Below are 26,500 nucleotides of genomic sequence, written 5' to 3'. Positions count from 1 at the left end.
CAACACATTATAAACATACTACGACTAGTAATACAATACATTATAAAACATACTACTACTAGTAATACAATACATTATAAACACACTACTACTAGTAATACAACACATTATAAAACATACTACTACTAGTAATACAATACATTCTAAAACACATTATAAAACACACTACTACTAGTAATACAACACAATATAAAACACACTACTACTAGTAATACAATACATTATAAAACACACTACTACTAGTAATACAATACATTATAAAACACACTACTACTAGTAATACAATACATTATAAAACATACTACTACTAGTAATACAATACATTATAAAACATACTACTACTAGTAATACAATACATTATAAAACATACTACTACTAGTAATACAATATATTATAAAACACATTATAAACATACTACTACTAGTAATACAATACATTATAAACATACTACTACTAGTAATACAATACATTATAAAACACACTACTACTAGTAATACAATACATTATAAAACACACTACTACTAGTAATACAGTACATTATAAACATACTACTACTAGTAATACAATACATTATAAAACATACTACTACTAGTAATACAATACATTATAAAACATACTACTACTAGTAATACAATACATTATAAAACATACTACTACTAGTAATACAATATATTATAAAACACATTATAAACATACTACTACTAGTAATACAATACATTATAAACATACTACTGCTAGTAATACAATACATTATAAAACATACTACTACTAGTAATACAATACATTATAAAACACACTACTACTAGTAATACAATACATTATAAAACACACTACTACTAGTAATACAGTACATTATAAACATACTACTACTAGTAATACAATACATTATAAAACATACTACTACTAGTAATACAATACATTATAAAACACACTACTACTAGTAATACAATATAAACATAATATAAACAATAAACAATATAAACATACTGTGCTGGCCGAGTGTCTGCGGGTTTTCGCTCCTGCCTTGATTAATGAAGTAAGGACACCGGTTGTCTGGGGATTAATTGGAAGGAGAAAAAACAAAACCTGCAGACACTGGGACCTCAATGGAATGAGTTGAAATCAGATTCAAATCAGTTCCACTGCTTTTTTTCCCATTCTCTCTTCTGATAAAGGACTGATTTATACCTGGGACACCAGGTGTGCTAATGATCAGGGACTGATTTAGACCTGGGACACCAGGTGTGCTAATGATCAGGGACTGATTTAGACCTGGGACATCAGGTGTGCTAATGATCAGGGACTGATTTAGACCTGGGACACCAGGTGTGTTAATGATCAGGGACTGATTTAGACCTGGGACACCAGGTGTGCTAATGATCAGGGACTGATTTAGACCTGGGACATCAGGTGTGTTAATGATCAGGGACTGATTTAGACCTGGGACACCAGGTGTGTTAATGATCAGGGACTGATTTATACCTGGGACACCAGGTGTGTTAATGATCAGGGACTGATTTAGACCTGGGACACCAGGTGTGTTAATGATCAGGGGCTGATTTAGACCTGGGACACCAGTTGAGAGTAATTCATTATCAGGTAGAACAGAAAACCAGCAGTACTCTGGACCTCGTAGGGTAAGATTCAAATGTAGATTGGTCGCCAGGTGGCAGGTAACCAGATGGCAGGTAACCAGGTGCCAGGTAACCAGGTGCCAGGTAACCAGGTGCCAGGTAGCCAGGTGTCAGGTAACCAGGTGCCAGGTAGCCAGGTAACAGGTAACCAGATGCCAGGTAGCCAGATGGCAGGTAACCAGGTGCCAGGTAGCCAGATGGCAGGTAAACAGGTGCCAGGTAGCAAGATGGCAGGTAACCAGGTGCCAGGTAGCCAGATGGCAGGTAACCAGGTGCCAGGTAGCCAGATGGCAGGTAAACAGGTGCCAGGTAGCCAGATGGCAGGTAACCAGGTGCCAGGTAGCCAGATGGCAGGTAACCCAGCGGTTAGAGTAATCAAAAGGTTGCTCGTTTGAATCCTGAAGCCAACAAGGTGAGAAATCTGTCGATGTGCACTTGAGCAAGGCACCTAACCCTTAGTGCTCCAGGGGCACTGGACAACGGTGACCCTGGCCGTGACCCCACTCTCTGAGGGTTTCTCAGGGGGAGTTGGGATATGCAATAAACACGTGTATAATACACATTTGTTAAATACAGTTGAAGTCAGAAGTTTACATACACCTTAGCCAAATACATTCAAACTCAGTTTTTCACAATTCCTGACATTTAATCCTAATACAAATTCCCTGTCTTAGGTGAGTTAGGATCATCACTTTATTTTAAGAATGTGAAATGTCAGAATAATAGTAGGGAGATTGATTTATTTCAGCATATTTCCAGTGGGTCAGAAGTTTACATACACTCAATTAGTATTTGGTAGCATTGCCTTTAAATTGTTTAACTTGGGTCAATCGTTTTGGGTAGCCTTCCACAAGCTTCCCACAATAAGTTGGGTGAATTTTGGCCCATTCCTCCTGACAGAGCTGGTGTAACTGTCAGGTTTATGGGCCTCCTTGCTCGCACAAGCTTTTTCAATTTCTGCCCAAAATGTTTCTATAGGATTGAGGTCAGGGCTTTGTGATGGCCATCTATTTTGTGAAGTGCACCAGTCCCTCCTGCAGCAAAGCACCCCCACAACATGATGCTGCCACCCCCGTGCTTCACGGTTGGGATGGTGTTCTTCGGCTTGCAAGCCTCCCTCTTTTTCCTCCAAACATAACGATGGTCATTATGGCCAAACAGTTCTATTTTTGTTTCATCAGACCAGAGGACATTTCTCCAAAAAGTACGATCTTTGTCCCCATGTGCAGTTACAAACCGTAGTCTGGCTTTTTTATGGCGGTTTTGGAGCTGTGGCTTCTTCCTTGCTGAGCGGCCTTTCAGGTTATGTCGATATAGGCCTTGTTTTACTGTGGATATAGATACTTTTGTACCTGTTTCCTCCAGCATCTTCACAAGGTCCTTTGCTGCTGTTCTGGGATTGATTTGCACTTTTCACACCAAAGTACGTTAATCTCTAGGAGACAGAACGCGTCTCCTTCCTGAGCGGTATGATGGCTGCGTGGTCCCATGGTGTTTATGCTTGTGTACTATTGTTAGTACAGAAGAATGTGGTACATTCAGGCGTTTTCTTCTGAGATCTTGGCTGATTTCTTTTGATTTTCCCACGATGTCGACAAAGAGGCACTGAGTTTGAAGGTAGGCCTTGAAATACATCCACAGGTACACCTCAAATTGACTCAATGGTGTCAATTAGCCTATCAGAAGCTTCTGAAGCCATGACATCATTTTCTGTCATTTCCAAGCTGTTTAAAGGCATAGTCAACTTAGTGAATGTAAACTTCTGACCCACTGGAATTGTGATACAGTGAATTATAAGTGAAATCATCTGTAAATAATTGTTGGAAAAATGACTTGTGTCATGAACAAAGTAGATGTCCCAACCGACTTGCCAAAACTATAGTTTGTTAACAAGAAATTTGTGGAGTGGTTGAAAAACGAGTTTTAATGACTCCAACCTGAGTGTATGTAAACTACCGACTTCAACTGTAGGACAAATGTAAGCACTCATCAAATGATGTTTTTCTGTACCTTCCTGGGTACAGCTCCCAAACAGTCTCTCTCGTCACTACCATCCAGACAGTCCTCCTGGCCATCACAGTGCCACGTCTCGAAGATACACAGGTTGGTGCCACAGTGGAAGTTACCCGGCTGGCAGTCAAAACAGTTCTTCTCATCAGAACCGTCTGGGCACTGGAACAGATGAATGAATGAGAGATACTGCTGTATATTTACAATCAAAACAGTTCTTCTCATCAGAACCTGATGAACACAGAGTCTTCCTCAGTGTGTATATTATATTATATTGATCAGCATGTTGTCTTCCTCAGTGTGTAGATTATATTGATCAGTATGTTGTCTTCCTCAGTGTGTATATTATATTGATCAGTATGTTGTCTTCCTCAGTGTGTATATTATATTATATTGATCAGCATGTTGTCTTCCTCAGTGTGTATATTATATTATATTGATCAGCATGTTGTCTTCCTCAGTGTGTATATTATATTATATTGATCAGTATGTTGTCTTCCTCAGTGTGTATATTATATTATATTGATCAGTATGTTGTCTTCCTCAGTGTGTATATTATATTATATTGATCAGCATGTTGTCTTCCTCAGTGTGTATATTATATTATATTGATCAGCATGTTGTCTTCCTCAGTGTGTATATTATATTATATTGATCAGCATGTTGTCTTCCTCAGTGTGTATATTATATTATATTGATCAGCATGTTGTCTTCCTCAGTGTGTATATTATATTATATTGATCAGTATGTTGTCTTCCTCAGTGTGTATATTATATTGATCAGTATGTTGTCTTCCTCAGTGTGTATATTATATTATATTGATCAGTATGTTGTCTTCCTCAGTGTGTATATTATATTATATTGATCAGTATGTTGTCTTCCTCAGTGTGTATATTATATTGATCAGCATGTTGTCTTCCTCAGTGTGTATATTATATTATATTGATCAGCATGTTGTCTTCCTCAGTGTGTATATTATATTATATTGATCAGCATGTTGTCTTCCTCAGTGTGTATATTATATTATATTGATCAGTATGTTGTCTTCCTCAGTGTGTATATTATATTATATTGATCAGTATGTTGTCTTCCTCAGTGTGTATATTATATTGATCAGTATGTTGTCTTCCTCAGTGTGTATATTATATTATATTGATCAGCATGTTGTCTTCCTCAGTGTGTATATTATATTGATCAGTATGTTGTCTTCCTCAGTGTGTATATTATATTATATTGATCAGTATGTTGTCTTCCTCAGTGTGTATATTATATTGATCAGTATGTTGTCTTCCTCAGTGTGTATATTATATTATATTGATCAGTATGTTGTCTTCCTCAGTGTGTATATTATATTGATCAGCATGTTGTCTTCCTCAGTGTGTATATTATATTATATTGATCAGTATGTTGTCTTCCTCAGTGTGTATATTATATTGATCAGTATGTTGTCTTCCTCAGTGTGTATATTATATTATATTGATCAGCATGTTGTCTTCCTCAGTGTGTATATTATATTATATTGATCAGCATGTTGTCTTCCTCAGTGTGTATATTATATTATATTGATCAGTATGTTGTCTTCCTCAGTGTGTATATTATATTATATTGATCAGTATGTTGTCTTCCTCAGTGTGTATATTATATTATATTGATCAGTATGTTGTCTTCCTCAGTGTGTATATTATATTGATCAGCATGTTGTCTTCCTCAGTGTGTATATTATATTATATTGATCAGTATGTTGTCTTCCTCAGTGTGTATATTATATTGATCAGTATGTTGTCTTCCTCAGTGTGTATATTATATTGATCAGTATGTTGTCTTCCTCAGTGTGTATATTATATTATATTGATCAGTATGTTGTCTTCCTCAGTGTGTATATTATATTGATCAGTATGTTGTCTTCCTCAGTGTGTATATTATATTGATCAGCATGTTGTCTTCCTCAGTGTGTATATTATATTATATTGATCAGTATGTTGTCTTCCTCAGTGTGTATATTATATTATATTGATCAGTATGTTGTCTTCCTCAGTGTGTATATTATATTATATTGATCAGTATGTTGTCTTCCTCAGTGTGTATATTATATTGATCAGTATGTTGTCTTCCTCAGTGTGTATATTATATTATATTGATCAGTATGTTGTCTTCCTCAGTGTGTATATTATATTGATCAGTATGTTGTCTTCCTCAGTGTGTATATTATATTATATTGATCAGTATGTTGTCTTCCTCAGTGTGTATATTATATTATATTGATCAGTATGTTGTCTTCCTCAGTGTGTATATTATATTATATTGATCAGTATGTTGTCTTCCTCAGTGTGTATATTATATTATATTGATCAGTGTGTTGTCTTCCTCAGTGTGTATATTATATTATATTGATCAGCATGTTGTCTTCCTCAGTGTGTATATTATATTATATTGATCAGTATGTTGTCTTCCTCAGTGTGTATATTATATTATATTGATCAGTATGTTGTCTTCCTCAGTGTGTATATTATATTATATTGATCAGTATGTTGTCTTCCTCAGTGTGTATATTATATTATATTGATCAGCATGTTGTCTTCCTCAGTGTGTATATTATATTATATTGATCAGTGTGTTGTCTTCCTCAGTGTGTATATTATATTATATTGATCAGTGTGTTGTCTTCCTCAGTGTGTATATTATATTATATTGATCAGTATGTTGTCTTCCTCAGTGTGTATATTATATTGATCAGTATGTTGTCTTCCTCAGTGTGTAGATTATATTATATTGATCAGTATGTTGTCTTCCTCAGTGTGTATATTATATTATATTGATCAGTATGTTGTCTTCCTCAGTGTGTATATTATATTATATTGATCAGTATGTTGTCTTCCTCAGTGTGTATATTATATTATATTGATCAGTATGTTGTCTTCCTCAGTGTGTATATTATATTGATCAGTATGTTGTCTTCCTCAGTGTGTATATTATATTGATCAGCATGTTGTCTTCCTCAGTGTGTATATTATATTATATTGATCAGTATGTTGTCTTCCTCAGTGTGTATATTATATTATATTGATCAGCATGTTGTCTTCCTCAGTGTGTATATTATATTGATCAGTATGTTGTCTTCCTCAGTGTGTATATTATATTATATTGATCAGTATGTTGTCTTCCTCAGTGTGTATATTATATTGATCAGTATGTTGTCTTCCTCAGTGTGTATATTATATTATATTGATCAGTATGTTGTCTTCCTCAGTGTGTATATTATATTATATTGATCAGCATGTTGTCTTCCTCAGTGTGTATATTATATTGATCAGTATGTTGTCTTCCTCAGTGTGTATATTATATTGATCAGTATGTTGTCTTCCTCAGTGTGTAGATTATATTATATTGATCAGTATGTTGTCTTCCTCAGTGTGTATATTATATTATATTGATCAGTATGTTGTCTTCCTCAGTGTGTATATTATATTATATTGATCAGCATGTTGTCTTCCTCAGTGTGTAGATTATATTATATTGATCAGTATGTTGTCTTCCTCAGTGTGTATATTATATTGATCAGTATGTTGTCTTCCTCAGTGTGTATATTATACTATATTGATCAGCATGTTGTCTTCCTCAGTGTGTATATTATATTGATCAGCATGTTGTCTTCCTCAGTGTGTATATTATATTGATCAGTATGTTGTCTTCCTCAGTGTGTATATTATATTATATTAATCAGCATGTTGTCTTCCTCAGTGTGTATATTATATTATATTGATCAGCATGTTGTCTTCCTCAGTGTGTATATTATATTGATCAGCATGTTGTCTTCCTCAGTGTGTATATTATATTGATCAGTATGTTGTCTTCCTCAGTGTGTATATTATATTGATCAGTATGTTGTCTTCCTCAGTGTGTATATTATATTGATCAGCATGTTGTCTTCCTCAGTGTGTATATTATATTGATCAGCATGTTGTCTTCCTCAGTGTGTATATTATATTATATTAATCAGCATGTTGTCTTCCTCAGTGTGTATATTATATTGATCAGCATGTTGTCTTCCTCAGTGTGTATATTATATTGATCAGTATGTTGTCTTCCTCAGTGTGTATATTATATTGATCAGTATGTTGTCTTCCTCAGTGTGTATATTATATTGATCAGTATGTTGTCTTCCTCAGTGTGTATATTATATTATATTGATCAGTATGTTGTCTTCCTCAGTGTGTATATTATATTATATTGATCAGTATGTTGTCTTCCTCAGTGTGTATATTATATTGATCAGCATGTTGTCTTCCTCAGTGTGTATAATATATTATATTGATCAGTATGTTGTCTTCCTCAGTGTGTATATTATATTATATTGATCAGCATGTTGTCTTCCTCAGTGTGTATATTATATTATATTGATCAGTATGTTGTCTTCCTCAGTGTGTATATTATATTGATCAGCATGTTGTCTTCCTCAGTGTGTATATTATATTATATTGATCAGTATGTTGTCTTCCTCAGTGTGTATATTATATTATATTGATCAGTATGTTGTCTTCCTCAGTGTGTATATTATATTGATCAGTATGTTGTCTTCCTCAGTGTGTATATTATATTGATCAGTATGTTGTCTTCCTCAGTGTGTATATTATATTATATTGATCAGTATGTTGTCTTCCTCAGTGTGTATATTATATTATATTGATCAGTATGTTGTCTTCCTCAGTGTGTATATTATAGTGATCAGTATGTTGTCTTCCTCAGTGTGTATATTATATTATATTGATCAGTATGTTGTCTTCCTCAGTGTGTATATTATATTATATTGATCAGTATGTTGTCTTCCTCAGTGTGTATATTATATTATATTGATCAGTATGTTGTCTTCCTCAGTGTGTATATTATATTATATTGATCAGTATGTTGTCTTCCTCAGTGTGTATATTATATTATATTGATCAGTATGTTGTCTTCCTCAGTGTGTATATTATATTGATCAGCATGTTGTCTTCCTCAGTGTGTATATTATATTGATCAGTATGTTGTCTTCCTCAGTGTGTATATTATATTATATTGATCAGTATGTTGTCTTCCTCAGTGTGTATATTATATTATATTGATCAGTATGTTGTCTTCCTCAGTGTGTATATTATATTATATTGATCAGCATGTTGTCTTCCTCAGTGTGTATATTATATTATATTGATCAGCATGTTGTCTTCCTCAGTGTGTATATTATATTATATTGATCAGTATGTTGTCTTCCTCAGTGTGTATATTATATTATATTGATCAGCATGTTGTCTTCCTCAGTGTGTATATTATATTATATTGATCAGTATGTTGTCTTCCTCAGTGTGTATATTATATTATATTGATCAGTATGTTGTCTTCCTCAGTGTGTATATTATATTATATTGATCAGTATGTTGTCTTCCTCAGTGTGTATATTATATTATATTGATCAGTATGTTGTCTTCCTCAGTGTGTATATTATATTATATTGATCAGCATGTTGTCTTCCTCAGTGTGTATATTATATTATATTGATCAGTATGTTGTCTTTCTCAGTGTGTATATTATATTGATCAGTATGTTGTCTTCCTCAGTGTGTATATTATATTATATTGATCAGCATGTTGTCTTCCTCAGTGTGTATATTATATTATATTGATCAGTATGTTGTCTTCCTCAGTGTGTATATTATATTATATTGATCAGTATGTTGTCTTCCTCAGTGTGTATATTATATTGATCAGTATGTTGTCTTCCTCAGTGTGTATATTATATTGATCAGTATGTTGTCTTCCTCAGTGTGTATATTATATTATATTGATCAGTATGTTGTCTTCCTCAGTGTGTATATTATATTATATTGATCAGTATGTTGTCTTCCTCAGTGTGTATATTATATTGATCAGCATGTTGTCTTCCTCAGTGTGTATATTATATTATATTATATTGATCAGTATGTTGTCTTCCTCAGTGTGTATATTATATTATATTGATCAGCATGTTGTCTTCCTCAGTGTGTATATTATATTATATTGATCAGTATGTTGTCTTCCTCAGTGTGTATATTATATTGATCAGTATGTTGTCTTCCTCAGTGTGTATATTATATTATATTGATCAGCATGTTGTCTTCCTCAGTGTGTATATTATATTGATCAGTATGTTGTCTTCCTCAGTGTGTATATTATATTATATTGATCAGCATGTTGTCTTCCTCAGTGTGTATATTATATTATATTGATCAGTATGTTGTCTTCCTCAGTGTGTATATTATATTATATTGATCAGCATGTTGTCTTCCTCAGTGTGTATATTATATTATATTGATCAGCATGTTGTCTTCCTCAGTGTGTATATTATATTATATTGATCAGTATGTTGTCTTCCTCAGTGTGTATATTATATTATATTGATCAGTATGTTGTCTTCCTCAGTGTGTATAATATATTATATTGATCAGCATGTTGTCTTCCTCAGTGTGTATATTATATTAATCAGTATGTTGTCTTCCTCAGTGTGTATATTATATTATATTGATCAGTATGTTGTCTTCCTCAGTGTGTATATTATATTGATCAGCATGTTGTCTTCCTCAGTGTGTATATTATATTATATTGATCAGCATGTTGTCTTCCTCAGTGTGTATATTATATTATATTGATCAGCATGTTGTCTTCCTCAGTGTGTATATTATATTATATTGATCAGCATGTTGTCTTCCTCAGTGTGTATATTATATTGATCAGTATGTTGTCTTCCTCAGTGTGTATATTATATTATATTGATCAGTATGTTGTCTTCCTCAGTGTGTATATTATATTGATCAGCATGTTGTCTTCCTCAGTGTGTATATTATATTATATTGATCAGCATGTTGTCTTCCTCAGTGTGTATATTATATTGATCAGTATGTTGTCTTCCTCAGTGTGTATATTATATTGATCAGCATGTTGTCTTCCTCAGTGTGTATATTATATTATATTGATCAGTATGTTGTCTTCCTCAGTGTGTATATTAGATTATATTGATCAGTATGTTGTCTTCCTCAGTGTGTATATTATATTATATTGATCAGTATGTTGTCTTCCTCAGTGTGTATATTATATTATATTGATCAGCATGTTGTCTTCCTCAGTGTGTATATTATATTATATTGATCAGTATGTTGTCTTCCTCAGTGTGTATATTATATTGATCAGTATGTTGTCTTCCTCAGTGTGTATATTATATTATATTGATCAGCATGTTGTCTTCCTCAGTGTGTATATTATATTATATTGATCAGTATGTTGTCTTCCTCAGTGTGTATATTATATTGATCAGCATGTTGTCTTCCTCAGTGTGTATATTATATTATATTGATCAGTATGTTGTCTTCCTCAGTGTGTATATTATATTGATCAGTATGTTGTCTTCCTCAGTGTGTATATTATATTATATTGATCAGTATGTTGTCTTCCTCAGTGTGTATATTATATTGATCAGTATGTTGTCTTCCTCAGTGTGTATATTATATTATATTGATCAGTATGTTGTCTTCCTCAGTGTGTATATTATATTGATCAGTATGTTGTCTTCCTCAGTGTGTATATTATATTATATTGATCAGCATGTTGTCTTCCTCAGTGTGTATATTATATTATATTGATCAGTATGTTGTCTTCCTCAGTGTGTATATTATATTGATCAGTATGTTGTCTTCCTCAGTGTGTATATTATATTATATTGATCAGTATGTTGTCTTCCTCAGTGTGTATATTATATTATATTGATCAGTATGTTGTCTTCCTCAGTGTGTATATTATATTATATTGATCAGCATGTTGTCTTCCTCAGTGTGTATATTATATTATATTGATCAGTATGTTGTCTTCCTCAGTGTGTATATTATATTATATTGATCAGTATGTTGTCTTCCTCAGTGTGTATATTATATTGATCAGCATGTTGTCTTCCTCAGTGTGTATATTATATTATATTGATCAGTATGTTGTCTTCCTCAGTGTGTATATTATATTGATCAGCATGTTGTCTTCCTCAGTGTGTATATTATATTATATTGATCAGTATGTTGTCTTCCTCAGTGTGTATATTATATTATATTGATCAGCATGTTGTCTTCCTCAGTGTGTATATTATATTGATCAGTATGTTGTCTTCCTCAGTGTGTATATTATATTGATCAGTATGTTGTCTTCCTCAGTGTGTATATTATATTGATCAGTATGTTGTCTTCCTCAGTGTGTATATTATATTATATTGATCAGTATGTGGTCTTCCTCAGTGTGTATATTATATTATATTGATCAGTATGTTGTCTTCCTCAGTGTGTATATTATATTATATTGATCAGTATGTTGTCTTCCTCAGTGTGTATATTATATTATATTGATCAGCATGTGGTCTTCCTCAGTGTGTATATTATATTATATTGATCAGTATGTTGTCTTCCTCAGTGTGTATATTATATTATATTGATCAGTATGTTGTCTTCCTCAGTGTGTATATTATATTGATCAGTATGTTGTCTTCCTCAGTGTGTATATTATATTATATTGATCAGCATGTTGTCTTCCTCAGTGTGTATATTATATTGATCAGTATGTTGTCTTCCTCAGTGTGTATATTATATTGATCAGTATGTTGTCTTCCTCAGTGTGTATATTATATTATATTGATCAGCATGTTGTCTTCCTCAGTGTGTATATTATATTATATTGATCAGTATGTTGTCTTCCTCAGTGTGTATATTATATTATATTGATCAGTATGTTGTCTTCCTCAGTGTGTATATTATATTGATCAGTATGTTGTCTTCCTCAGTGTGTATATTATATTATATTGATCAGTATGTTGTCTTCCTCAGTGTGTATATTATATTATATTGATCAGTATGTTGTCTTCCTCAGTGTGTATATTATATTGATCAGCATGTTGTCTTCCTCAGTGTGTATATTATATTGATCAGTATGTTGTCTTCCTCAGTGTGTATATTATATTATATTGATCAGTATGTTGTCTTCCTCAGTGTGTATATTATATTATATTGATCAGTATGTTGTCTTCCTCAGTGTGTATATTATATTATATTGATCAGTATGTTGTCTTCCTCAGTGTGTATATTATATTGATCAGTATGTTGTCTTCCTCAGTGTGTATATTATATTATATTGATCAGCATGTTGTCTTCCTCAGTGTGTATATTATATTGATCAGTATGTTGTCTTCCTCAGTGTGTATATTATATTGATCAGTATGTTGTCTTCCTCAGTGTGTATATTATATTATATTGATCAGCATGTTGTCTTCCTCAGTGTGTATATTATATTATATTGATCAGTATGTTGTCTTCCTCAGTGTGTATATTATATTATATTGATCAGCATGTTGTCTTCCTCAGTGTGTAGATTAGATTGAGAATATGTTGGTAATGTTTGGTAGACAGTCATTGTGTTGTCTTCCTCAGTGTGTAGATTAGATTGAGAATATGTTGGTAATGTTTGGTAGGCAGTACAGGCAGTTAACCCACTGTTCCTAGACAGTCATTGTAAATAAGAATTTGTTCTTAACTGACTTGCCCTATAAAAGGTTCAATAAAATATGAATAAAATTTAAATGAAAAAATTCCTTCCTCTCCGGCAACTGAGTTAGGAAGGACGCCTGTATCTTTGTAGTGACTGTGTGTATTGATTGATAAACCATCCAAAGTGTAATTAATAACTTCACCAACCTCAAAGGTTTGTGAAATATGTCGTTCTGCCCCTGAACAGGCAGTTAACCCACTGTTCCTAAGCCGTCATTGTAAATAAGAATGTGTTCTTAACTGACTTGCCTGGTTAAATAAAGGTAAAATAAAATAAATAATATTTTTTTATTTTTACGCCTCAACCTCCTTCTCAGCGAGGCCTTGGAAAAGCTCCCTGGTCTTTGTGGTTGAATCTGTGTTCGAAATTCACTGCTCGACTGAGGGACCTGACGGATAATTGTATGTGTGGGGGTACAGAGATGAGGTAGTCATTCAAACATCATGTTAAACACTATTATTGCACACAGACTTATTATGTGACTTGTTAAGGACATTTTTTGCTCCTGAATTTATTTAGGCTTGCCATAACAAAGGGATTGAATACTTATTGTCACGCCCTGACCGTAGAGATATTTTTATTCTCTATGTTTGGTTGGTTGGTGACTCGGGTGGGAAACTCTATGTTCTTTGTTTCTATGTTTTGGGTTCTCCATCAGGGACAGCTGTCTATCATTGTCTCTGATTGGGAATCAAACTTAGGCAGCCTTTTTCCTTTTGTATTTGTGGGTAGTTGTCTTTGTTAGGGGCATTATAGTCTAAGTAAGCTTCACGGTTGTGGGTAGTTGTCTTTGTCAGGGGCATTATAGTCTAAGTAAGCTTCATGGTTGTGGGTAGTTGTCTTTGTTAGGGGCATTATAGTCTAAGTAAGCTTCATGGTTGTGGGTAGTAGTCTTTGTTAGGGGCATTATAGTCTAAGTAAGCTTCATGGTTGTGGGTAATTGTCGTTGTTAGGGCCATTATAGTCTAAGTAAGCTTCATGGTTGTGGGTAGTTGTCTTTGTTAGGGGCATTATAGCCTAAGTAAGCTGCTGCACCTTGGTCCGGTCATTGCCACGGCAACGAGCGGGACACTTATTGACTCATTTCCACGACAACGAGCGGGACACTTATTGACTCATTTCCACGACAACGAGCGGGACACTTATTGACTCATTTCCACGACAACGAGCAGGTCACTTACTGACTAATTTCCACGACAACGAGCGGGACACTTATTGACTCATTTCCACGACAACGAGCGGGACACTTATTGACTCATTTCCACGACAACGAGCGGGACACTTATTGACTCATTTCCACGACAACGAGCGGGACACTTATTGACTCATTGCCACGGCAACGAGCGGGACACTCATTGACTCAATTCCACGACAACGAGCAGGTCACTTACTGACTAATTTCCACGACAACGAGCGGGACACTTATTGACTCATTTCCACGACAACGAGCGGGACACTTATTGACTCATTTCCACGACAACGAGCGGGACACTTATTGACTCATTTCCACGACAACGAGCGGGACACTTATTGACTCATTGCCACGGCAACGAGCGGGACACTCATTGACTCAATTCCACGACAACGAGCAGAACACTTATTGACTCATTTCCACGACAACGAGCGGGACACTTATTGACTCATTGCCACGGCAACGAGCGGGACACTTATTGACTCATTTCCACGACAACGAGCGGGACACTCATTGACTCAATTCCACGACAACGAGCAGAACACTTATTGACTCATTTCCACGACAACGAGCGGGACACTTATTGACTTATTTCCACGACAACGAGCGGAACACTTATTGACTTATTTCAACGACAACGAGCGGGACACTTATTGACTCATTTCCACGACAACGAGCGGGACACTTATTGACTCATTTCCACGACAACGAGCGGGACACTTATTGACTAATTTCCACGATAACGAGCGGGACACTTATTGACTCATTTCCACGAAAACGAGCCGGACACTTATTGACTCATTTCCACGACAACGAGCGAGACGCTTATTGACTCAAGGCATTTCAGCTTTTCATTTTTTTATTAATTTGTAAACATTTAGAAAAAACTTAATTCCACTTTGACATTATGGAGTATTGTGGGTAGGCCAGTAAAACAACATCTAAATGGAATACATTTTAAATTCAGGCTGTAACACAACAACATGTCAAGGGGTGCTGTAACGGCAGATTTCCTCTTCGTCTGATGAAGAGGAAGGATCGGACCAAGATCCAGCGAGGGAAGTGTTCATGACGATTTATTAAAAATGAAATGAACACTGAAATACAAAACAATAAACGATGTGATGAAAACCTGAAACAGTACCGTGTGGCGACAAACACCCACAAACAAACAGTGAAACCCAGGCTACCTAAGTATGATTCTCAATCAGAGACAACTAACGACACCTGGCTCTGATTGAGAACCATACTAGGCCGAACTTAAAACCCAAACATAGAAAAACACACATAGACTGCCCACCCCAACTCACGCCCCGACCATACTAACTAAAGACAAAAGGAAATAAAGGTCAGAACGTGACAGGTGTGAATACTTACTGTTGAAAAGAATCTAAGAATTGGCAGAAGGCCGACGTCAAAGATAACACAACAACATATTTGGAAGAATTCAGCAACTAAATAGATTATTTTTAATTCACTGTCCTCTTTTATTAATTCCTTACGTCACTATTTCATTTGAATTTATTTTAATCTGGATCTTTATTGAGTAAAGGACCGTCAGTAAGCATTTCACTGTTATTAAATAATAATTTGATTTGATGTATTAAAAGCTTGCCTGTTTTTCGACACAACGATCACTAGAAGCATAGTCAGAAAATAGACCGTAACTAGAATGTTTTCAACTGAAGGGTTTCTCTCCTAGATCCAGGAATTTAGCACAATGATTTATATCAGAATTGTACAATAGGATAATAAAGTATTGATTGATTGATTGATAGATACCTTCTTCTGGTTGTTACATCTTTCAGAGGCAGGGTAGCAGGCCCCACTGCCCCCCTCACAGGGGTACTCCCCCTCCTGGCAAACTGGACACTCCTCCTCGTCGCGCCCCGTAGGGCAGTGCCAGTACCCGTCACAGCGCTGGCGTTCAGAGTAACAGCCCTGGTCCAATCCGCACGGGTGTTCCCCAGGGAAACAGTAACCTTTCACCTACAGGATAGAACAGGAAACGTACTCATGAAGTCATCTCTTGATCATCTGGTCAGGATAAACTCTGGGTACTAGTCTTCTGTCTGGTCAGGATAAACTCTGGGTACTAGTCTTCTGTCTGGTCAGGAAAAACTCTGGGTACAAGTCTTCTGTCTGGTCTGGATAAACTCTGGGTACTAGTCATAGTCTTCTGTCTGGTCAGGATGAACTCTGGGTACTAGTCTTCTGTCTGGTCAGGATAAACTCTGGGTTCTAGTCTTCTGTCTGGTCAGGATAAACTCTGGGTACTAGTCTTCTGTCGCCGTGCTTCTACACCTGCATTGCTTGCTGTTTGGGGTTTTAGGCTGGGTTTCTGTACAGCACTTTGAGATATCAGCTGATGTACGAAGGGCTATATAAATACATTTGATTTGATTTGATTTTGATTTGATTACTAGTCTTCTGTCTGGTCAGGATAAACTCTGGGTACTAGTGTTCTGTCTGGTCTGGATAAACTCTGTGTACTAGTCTTCTGTCTGGTCAGGATAAACTCTGGGTACTAGTCTTCTGTCTGCTCAGGATAAACTCTGGGTACTAGTCTTCTGTCTGGTCAGGATAAACTCTGGGTTCTAGTCTTCTGTCTGGTCAGGATAAACTCTGGGTACTAGTCTTCTGTCTGCTCAGGATAAACTCTGGGTACTAGTCCTAGTCTTCTGTCTGGTCTGGATAAACTCTGGGTACTAGTCATAGTCTTCTGTCTGGTCAGGATAAACTCTGGGTACTAATCTTCTGTCTGGTCAGGATAAACTCTGGGTTCTAGTCTTCTGTCTGCTCAGGATAAACTCTGGGTACTAGTCTTCTGTCTGGTCAGGATAAACTCTGGGTACTAGTGTTCTGTCTGGTCTGGATAAACTCTGTGTACTAGTCTTCTGTCTGGTCAGGATAAACTCTGGGTACTAGTCTTCTGTCTGCTCAGGATAAACTCTGGGTACTAGTATTCTGTCTGGTCAGGATAAACTCTGGGTTCTAGTCTTCTGTCTGGTCAGGATAAACTCTGGGTACTAGTCTTCTGTCTGCTCAGGATAAACTCTGGGTACTAGTCCTAGTCTTCTGTCTGGTCTGGATAAACTCTGGGTACTAGTCATAGTCTTCTGTCTGGTCAGGATAAACTCTGGGTACTAATCTTCTGTCTGGTCAGGATAAACTCTGGGTTCTAGTCTTCTGTCTGGTCAGGATAAACTCTGAGTACTAGTCTTCTGTCTGCTCAGGATAAACTATGGGTACTAGTCCTAGTCTTCTGTCTGGTCAGGATAAACTCTGGGTACTAGTCTTCTGTCTGGTCAGGATAAACTCTGGGTACTAGTCTTCTGTCTGGTCAGGATAAACTCTGTGTACTAGTCTTCTGTCTGGTCAGGATAAACTCTGGGTACTAGTCTTCTGTCTGGTCAGGATAAACTCTGGGTACTAGTCTTCTGTCTGGTCAGGATAAACTCTGGGTACTAGTCTTCTGTCTGGTCAGGATAAACTCTGGGTACTAGTCTTCTGTCTGGTCAGGATAAACTCTGGGTACTAGTCTTCTGTCTGGTCTGGATAAACTCTGTGTACTAGTCTTCTGTCTGGTCAGGATAAACTCTGGGTTCTAGTCTTCTGTCTGGTCAGGATAAACTCTGGGTACTAGTCTTCTGTCTGCTCAGGATAAACTCTGGGTACTAGTCCTAGTCTTCTGTCTGGTCTGGATAAACTCTGGGTACTAGTCATAGTCTTCTGTCTGGTCAGGATAAACTCTGGGTACTAGTCTTCTGTCTGGTCAGGATAAACTCTGGGTTCTAGTCTTCTGTCTGGTCAGGATAAACTCTGAGTACTAGTCTTCTGTCTGCTCAGGATAAACTCTGGGTACCAGTCCTAGTCTTCTGTCTGGTCAGGATAAACTCTGGGTACTAGTCTTCTGTCTGGTCAGGATAAACTCTGGGTACTAGTCTTCTGTCTGGTCAGGATAAACTCTGGGTTCTAGTCTTCTGTCTGGTCAGGATAAACTCTGAGTACTAGTCTTCTGTCTGCTCAGGATAAACTCTGGGTACTAGTCCTAGTCTTCTGTCTGGTCAGGATAAACTCTGGGTACTAGTCTTCTGTCTGGTCAGGATAAACTCTGGGTACTAGTCTTCTGTCTGGTCAGGATAAACTCTGAGTACTAGTCTTCTGTCTGGTCAGGATAAACTCTGGGTACTAGTCTTCTGTCTGGTCAGGATAAACTCTGGGTACTAGTCTTCTGTCTGGTCAGGATAAACTCTGGGTACTAGTCTTCTGTCTGGTCAGGATAAACTCTGGGTTCTAGTCTTCTGTCTGGTCAGGATAAACTCTGAGTACTAGTCTTCTGTCTGCTCAGGATAAACTCTGGGTACTAGTCCTAGTCTTCTGTCTGGTCAGGATAAACTCTGGGTACTAGTCTTCTGTCTGGTCAGGATAAACTCTGGGTACTAGTCTTCTGTCTGGTCAGGATAAACTCTGGGTACCAGTCTTCTGTCTGGTCAGGATAAACTCTGGGTACTAGTCTTCTGTCTGGTCAGGATAAACTCTGGGTACTAGTCCTAGTCTTCTGTCTGGTCAGGATAAACTCTGGGTTCTAGTCTTCTGTCTGGTCAGGATAAACTCTGGGTACTAGTCTTCTGTCTGGTCAGGATAAACTCTGGGTACTAGTCTTCTGTCTGGCCAGGATAAACTCTGGGTACTAGTCTTCTGTCTGGTCTGGATAAACTCTGGGTACTAGTCTTCTGTCTGCTCAGGATAAACTCTGGGTACTAGTCTTCTGTCTGGTCAGGATAAACTCTGGGTACTAGTCTTCTGTCTGGTCAGGATAAACTCTGGGTACTAGTCTTCTGTCTGGTCAGGATAAACTCTGGGTACTAGTCTTCTGTCTGGTCAGGATAAACTCTGGGTACCAGTCTTCTGTCTGGTCAGGATAAACTCTGGGTACTAGTCTTCTGTCTGGTCAGGATAAACTCTGGGTACTAGTCCTAGTCTTCTGTCTGGTCAGGATAAACTCTGGGTTCTAGTCTTCTGTCTGGTCAGGATAAACTCTGGGTACTAGTCTTCTGTCTGGTCAGGATAAACTCTGGGTACTAGTCTTCTGTCTGGCCAGGATAAACTCTGGGTACTAGTCTTCTGTCTGGTCTGGATAAACTCTGGGTACTAGTCTTCTGTCTGGTCAGGATAAACTCTGGGTACTAGTCTTCTGTCTGGTCAGGATAAACTCTGGGTACCAGTCTTCTGTCTGGTCTGGATAAACTCTGGGTACTAGTCTTCTGTCTGGTCAGGATAAACTCTAGGTACTAGTCCTAGTCTTCTGTCTGGTCAGGATAAACTCTGGGTACTAGTCTTCTGTCTGGTCAGGATAAACTCTGGGTATTAGTCTTCTGTCTGGTCAGGATAAACTCTGGGTACTAGTCTTCTGTCTGGTCAGGATAAACTCTGGGTACTAGTCTTCTGTCTGGTCAGGATAAACTCTGGGTACTAGTCTTCTGTCTGCTCAGGATAAACTCTGGGTACTAGTCTTCTGTCTGGTCAGGATAAACTCTGGGTACTAGTCTTCTGTCTGGTCAGGATAAACTCTGGGTACTAGTCCTAGTCTTCTGTCTGGTCAGGATAAACTCTGGGTACTAGTCTTCTGTCTGGTCAGGATAAACTCTGGGTACTAGTCTTCTGTCTGCTCAGGATAAACTCTGGGTTCTAGTCTTCTGTCTGGTCAGGATAAACTCTGGGTACTAGTCTTCTGTCTGGTCAGGATAAACTCTGGGTACTAGTCTTCTGTCTGGCCAGGATAAACTCTGGGTACAAGTCTTCTGTCTGGTCTGGATAAACTCTGGGTACTAGTCTTCTGTCTGGTCAGGATAAACTCTGGGTACTAGTCTTCTGTCTGGTCAGGATAAACTCTGGGTACCAGTCTTCTGTCTGGTCAGGATAAACTCTGGGTACTAGTCTTCTGTCTGGTCAGGATAAACTCTGGGTACTAGTCCTAGTCTTCTGTCTGGTCAGGATAAACTCTGGGTTCTAGTCTTCTGTCTGGTCAGGATAAACTCTGGGTACTAGTCTTCTGTCTGGTCAGGATAAACTCTGGGTACTAGTCTTCTGTCTGGCCAGGATAAACTCTGGGTACTAGTCTTCTGTCTGGTCTGGATAAACTCTGGGTACTAGTCTTCTGTCTGGTCAGGATAAACTCTGGGTACTAGTCTTCTGTCTGGTCAGGATAAACTCTGGGTACCAGTCTTCTGTCTGGTCAGGATAAACTCTGGGTACTAGTCTTCTGTCTGGTCAGGATAAACTCTGGGTACTAGTCCTAGTCTTCTGTCTGGTCAGGATAAACTCTGGGTACTAGTCTTCTGTCTGGTCAGGATAAACTCTGGGTACTAGTCCTAGTCTTCTGTCTGGTCAGGATAAACTCTGGGTACCAGTCTTCTGTCTGGTCAGGATAAACTCTGGGTACTAGTCTTCTGTCTGGTCAGGATAAACTCTGGGTACTAGTCCTAGTCTTCTGTCTGGTCAGGATAAACTCTGGGTACTAGTCTTCTGTCTGGTCAGGATAAACTCTGGGTATTAGTCTTCTGTCTGGTCAGGATAAACTCTGGGTACTAGTCTTCTGTCTGGTCAGGATAAACTCTGGGTACTAGTCTTCTGTCTGGTCAGGATAAACTCTGGGTACTAGTCTTCTGTCTGCTCAGGATAAACTCTGGGTACTAGTCTTCTGTCTGGTCAGGATAAACTCTGGGTACTAGTCTTCTGTCTGGTCAGGATAAACTCTGGGTACTAGTCCTAGTCTTCTGTCTGGTCAGGATAAACTCTGGGTACTAGTCTTCTGTCTGGTCAGGATAAACTCTGGGTACTAGTCTTCTGTCTGCTCAGGATAAACTCTGGGTTCTAGTCTTCTGTCTGGTCAGGATAAACTCTGGGTACTAGTCTTCTGTCTGGTCAGGATAAACTCTGGGTACTAGTCTTCTGTCTGGCCAGGATAAACTCTGGGTACAAGTCTTCTGTCTGGTCTGGATAAACTCTGGGTACTAGTCTTCTGTCTGGTCAGGATAAACTCTGGGTACTAGTCTTCTGTCTGGTCAGGATAAACTCTGGGTACCAGTCTTCTGTCTGGTCAGGATAAACTCTGGGTACTAGTCTTCTGTCTGGTCAGGATAAACTCTGGGTACTAGTCCTAGTCTTCTGTCTGGTCAGGATAAACTCTGGGTTCTAGTCTTCTGTCTGGTCAGGATAAACTCTGGGTACTAGTCTTCTGTCTGGTCAGGATAAACTCTGGGTACTAGTCTTCTGTCTGGCCAGGATAAACTCTGGGTACTAGTCTTCTGTCTGGTCTGGATAAACTCTGGGTACTAGTCTTCTGTCTGGTCAGGATAAACTCTGGGTACTAGTCTTCTGTCTGGTCAGGATAAACTCTGGGTACCAGTCTTCTGTCTGGTCAGGATAAACTCTGGGTACTAGTCTTCTGTCTGGTCAGGATAAACTCTGGGTACTAGTCCTAGTCTTCTGTCTGGTCAGGATAAACTCTGGGTACTAGTCTTCTGTCTGGTCAGGATAAACTCTGGGTATTAGTCTTCTGTCTGGTCAGGATAAACTCTGGGTACTAGTCTTCTGTCTGGTCAGGATAAACTCTGGGTACTAGTCTTCTGTCTGGTCAGGATAAACTCTGGGTACTAGTCTTCTGTCTGCTCAGGATAAACTCTGGGTACTAGTCTTCTGTCTGGTCTGGATAAACTCTGGGTACTAGTCTTCTGTCTGGTCAGGATAAACTCTGGGTACTAGTCCTAGTCTTCTGTCTGGTCAGGATAAACTCTGGGTACTAGTCTTCTGTCTGGTCAGGATAAACTCTGGGTACTAGTCTTCTGTCTGGTCAGGATAAACTCTGGGTACTAGTCTTCTGCCTGGTCAGGATAAACTCTGGGTACTAGTCTTCTGTCTGGTCAGGATAAACTCTGGGTACTAGTCTTCTGCCTGGTCAGGATAAACTCTGGGTACTAGTCTTCTGTCTGGTCAGGATAAACTCTGGGTACTAGTCTTCTGCCTGGTCAGGATAAACTCTGGGTACTAGTCTTCTGTCTGGTCAGGATAAACTCTGGGTACTAGTCTTCTGCCTGGTCAGGATAAACTCTGGGTACTAGTCTTCTGTCTGGTCAGGATAAACTCTGGGTACTAGTCTTCTGCCTGGTCAGGATAAACTCTGGGTACTTAGTCTTCTGTCTGGTCAGGATAAACTCTGGGTACTAGTCTTCTGCCTGGTCAGGATAAACTCTGGGTACTATTCTTCTGCCTGGTCAGGATAAACTCTGGGTACTAGTCTTCTGTCTGGTCAGGATAAACTCTGGGTACTAGTCTTCTGTCTGGTCAGGATAAACTCTGGGTTCTAGTCTTCTGTCTGGTCAGGATAAACTCTGGGTACTAGTCTTCTGTCTGGTCAGGATAAACTCTGGGTACTAGTCTTCTGTCTGGTCAGGATAAACTCTGGACCAATGACAGTTCTAAACACAAAACACATGAAAACAAAACAGAGCACTTCATCATCAAGAAAACCATTATGTAGCGTTGAATCCATGACCAGGGCTGAGTGGTGTTAGGGTCAGGTTTAGGGTTAGGGTCAGGGTTAAGGTCAGGGTTAGGGTCAGGGTTAAGGTCAGGGTTAGCCTACCTGGTATGTAGCGTTGAATCCATGACCAGGGCTGAGTGGTGTTAGGGTCAGGTTTAGGGTTAGGGTCAGGGTTAAGGTCAGGGTTAGCCTACCTGGTATGTAGCGTTGAATCCATGACCAGGGCTGAGTGGTGTTAGGGTCAGGTTTAGGGTTAGGGTCAGGGTTAAGGTCAGGGTTAGGGTCAGGGTTAAGGTCAGGGTTAGCCTACCTGGTATGTAGCGTTGAATCCATGACCAGGGCTGAGTGGTGTTAGGGTCAGGTTTAGGGTTAGGGTCAGGGTTAAGGTCAGGGTTAGGGTCAGGGTTAAGGTCAGGGTTAGCCTACCTGGTATGTAGCGTTGAACCCATGCCCAGGGCTGAGTGGTTGGGCCAGGTACTGTAGACTCATCTGTCCTCTACTGGATTCTAACAGGGCTGGTCTCCTGTTGTTATGATGCGACAGGGCCTGCAGGAGGCGCTCTGCTCTCTGGACCAGCCCATCATAGACATGGAGGGAGTCCCCTGGCCCTAACCCCAGGTCCAGCTGCAACACGATAGGCTTAGGGTCCTAGGAGGAAGGATGACTTAGATTCATCGAGTAGTCGACCGAGGGCAACCGTATTGATTAAAAAACGTGAAAATCTAAAACAACTAATTTCAGTGATTTTCCATTGTGACAGACAGTTTAACTAAACAAGCTTATGTTTTAATGGAGCTTATAGATCAGTCAGCATGTGTTCATCTCTAACTCTGCTATAGATCAGTCAGCATGTGTTCATCTCTAACTCTGCTATAGATCAGTCAGCATGTGTTCAGCTGTGTAACTCTGCTATAGATCAGTCAGCATGTGTTCAGCTGTGTAACTCTGCTATAGATCAGTCAGCATGTGTTCAGCTGTGTAACTCTGCTATAGATCAGTCAGCATGTGTTCAGCTGTGTAACTCTGCTATAGATCAGTCAGCATGTGTTCAGCTGTGTAACTCTGCTATAGATGAGTCAGCATGTGTTCAGCTGTGTAACTCTGCTATAGATCAGTCAGCATGTGTTCAGCTGTGTAACTCTGCTATAGATCAGTCAGCATGTGTTCAGCTGTGTAACTCTGCTATAGATCAGTCAGCATGTGTTCAGCTGTGTAACTCTGCTATAGATCAGTCAGCATGTGTTCAGCTGTGTAACTCTGCTATAGATCAGTCAGCATGTGTTCAGCGGTGTAACTCTGCTATAGATCAGTCAGCATGTGTTCAGCGGTGTAACTCTGCTATAGATCAGTCAGCATGTGTCTAGTAATGCATTCACACGTCAGGAAATCTATGATTTATTAACTTATTTATTTAGAAAAATACAAACGACGATGAACAGATTCATCTGTGGCGCAGGGCACTGCATCTCAGCGCTAGAGGCGTCACTACAGATACTCTGGTTCGAATCCAGGCTGTATCACAACCGGCCGTGATCGGGAGTCCCGTAGGGCGGCAGACAATTGGCCCAGCGTCGTCCGGGTTTGGTCGGTGTAGGCCGTCATTGTAAATAAGAATTTGTTCTTAACTGACTTGCCTAGTTAAAGGTTAAATAATCTGCCCTAGCAACCATCAGATAATGGAATGTGTAAGATGTTGAACTCCTCCCTACCTGAGTGTCCAGTAGCCAGGAGCACCTCAGCTCCCCCACAGCGCTGCGGTTGGGACGGAAGAAGTCCGGGGAGGCGAATGTTCCGTAGAAGTTCCCCAGGCGTTTGCCGCAGGCCGTGTCGGGGCACCCTGCCTCGTCCGAGCCGTCGGGGCAGTCCCGGGCTCCGTTGCAGCGCAGCGAGGGGGGCAGGCAGCGAGTGGACTGGAGGAGAAGAACACCACCTTATTGTTCGTTACTATTGTCTCTGGCAGGGAACGGAAATGTGTCTTTATACTCACAACCCAATCCCCCCCGAGACGTAGGAAGCAATGGGTCAACCCAATCCCCCCCGAGACGTAGGAAGCAATGGGTCGCCCAATCCCCCCCGAGACGTAGGAAGTAATGGGTTGGCCCAATCCCCCCCGAGACGTAGGAAGCAATGGGTCAACCCAATCCCCCCCGAGACGTAGGAAGCAATGGGTCAGCCCAACCCCCCCCCCCAGATATAGGAAGCAATGGGTCAGCCCAATCCCCCCCCGAGACGTAGGGAGCAATGGGTCGGCCCAATCCCCCCCGAAACGTAGGAAGCAATGGGTCAGCTCAATCCCCCCCCGAGACGTAGGAAGCAATGGGTCGGCCCAATCACCCCCCCCGAGACGTAGGAAGCAATGGGTCGGCCCAATCCCCCCCCCGAGACGTAGGGAGCAATGGGTCGGCCCAATCCCCCCCGAAACGTAGGAAGCAATGGGTCGGCCCAGTGTAGAGCATTGTTCCTATCAGAGTTTCTACTCCCCCCTGGTTGCTAGCCCGCTTCCCTAACCTCTGGATTACCTACCTGGGCCTGGGTACAGGGGGCGGTGCCGGGGGGGCAGAGGGAGGTGCGGGGAGGGGTCGGAGGAGGGGCACAGCTCCGTTCGTCGGTAGCGTCGCCGCACTCATCCAGGCCGTTACAGCGCCACGTTCGGGGAAGACATTTACCGTTACCACACAGGAACTCATCACTCTGACAGCTGGACTGGCCCAGGCGACCTGGAGGAACAGACACATTACTACAAACTACAGACAGGAACTCATCACTCTGACAGCTGGACTGGCCCAGGGGACCTGGAGGAACAGACATAATAACAGACATAAACCACCCAACAACAAACTACCCAACAACAAAGCACCGAACAACAAACTACCCAACAACAAACTACCCAGATTAATCTGTGGTGTTTTTGGGGACAGGGCGACGCTCATCAATGTCTTCTGCCAATACAGATCAATGGCAGACAGCTTTACTAACGTACTCAATACCTGCTTATTGATCTGTGACATGTCGTCCTGGGGTAAAATAGGACAAGCTGTGCTTAGTGCACCTCTCCTCTCATCCCACACAGTATTGATTGTGGGTCTCACACTGTAAAAAGCAAACTGGCTGTGTTTTTCTCTCACAGCTGTTATCAGTGACTCCATCGATGCCAGATGGTAGTTAGATAGAGAAGGTGAACACCACAGCTGTTATCAGTGACTCCATCGATGCCAGATGGTAGTTAGACAGAGAAGGTGAACACCACAGCTGTTATCAGTGACTCCATCGATGCCAGATGGTAGTTAGATAGAGAAGGTGAACACCACAGCTGTTATCAGTGACTCCATCGATGCCAGATGGTAGTTAGACAGAGAAGGTGAACACCACAGCTGTTATCAGTGACTCCATCGATGCCAGATGGTAGTTAGACAGAGAAGGTGAACACCACAGCTGTTATCAGTGACTCCATCGATGCCAGATGGTAGTTAGACAGAGAAGGTGAACACCACAGCTGTTATCAGTGACTCCATCGATGCCAGATGGTAGTTAGACAGAGAAG

At 39.6% G+C, this 26,500-nt stretch overlaps 1 protein-coding gene across 1 annotated transcript in view; it reads right to left on the bottom strand.

Moving 5' to 3' along the window:
- Window positions 1-26,500, bottom strand: part of lrp3 (low density lipoprotein receptor-related protein 3) — a 65,833-nt gene that overhangs the window by 15,617 nt on the left and 23,716 nt on the right. The window contains 5 exon segments of the mRNA XM_090221978.1: window positions 3,645-3,806; window positions 16,197-16,403; window positions 23,386-23,607; window positions 24,669-24,869; window positions 25,483-25,676. Of these exon segments, the coding sequence (XP_090078104.1) occupies window positions 3,645-3,806; window positions 16,197-16,403; window positions 23,386-23,607; window positions 24,669-24,869; window positions 25,483-25,676 (986 nt within the window).

Source organism: Oncorhynchus mykiss, chromosome 26 (genome assembly GCF_057628025.1).
Source record: "Oncorhynchus mykiss isolate SJ-2025 chromosome 26, ASM5762802v1, whole genome shotgun sequence".
Taxonomy (NCBI): Eukaryota; Metazoa; Chordata; class Actinopteri; order Salmoniformes; family Salmonidae; genus Oncorhynchus; species Oncorhynchus mykiss.
This window is presented reverse-complemented; position numbering and strand designations above follow the sequence as displayed.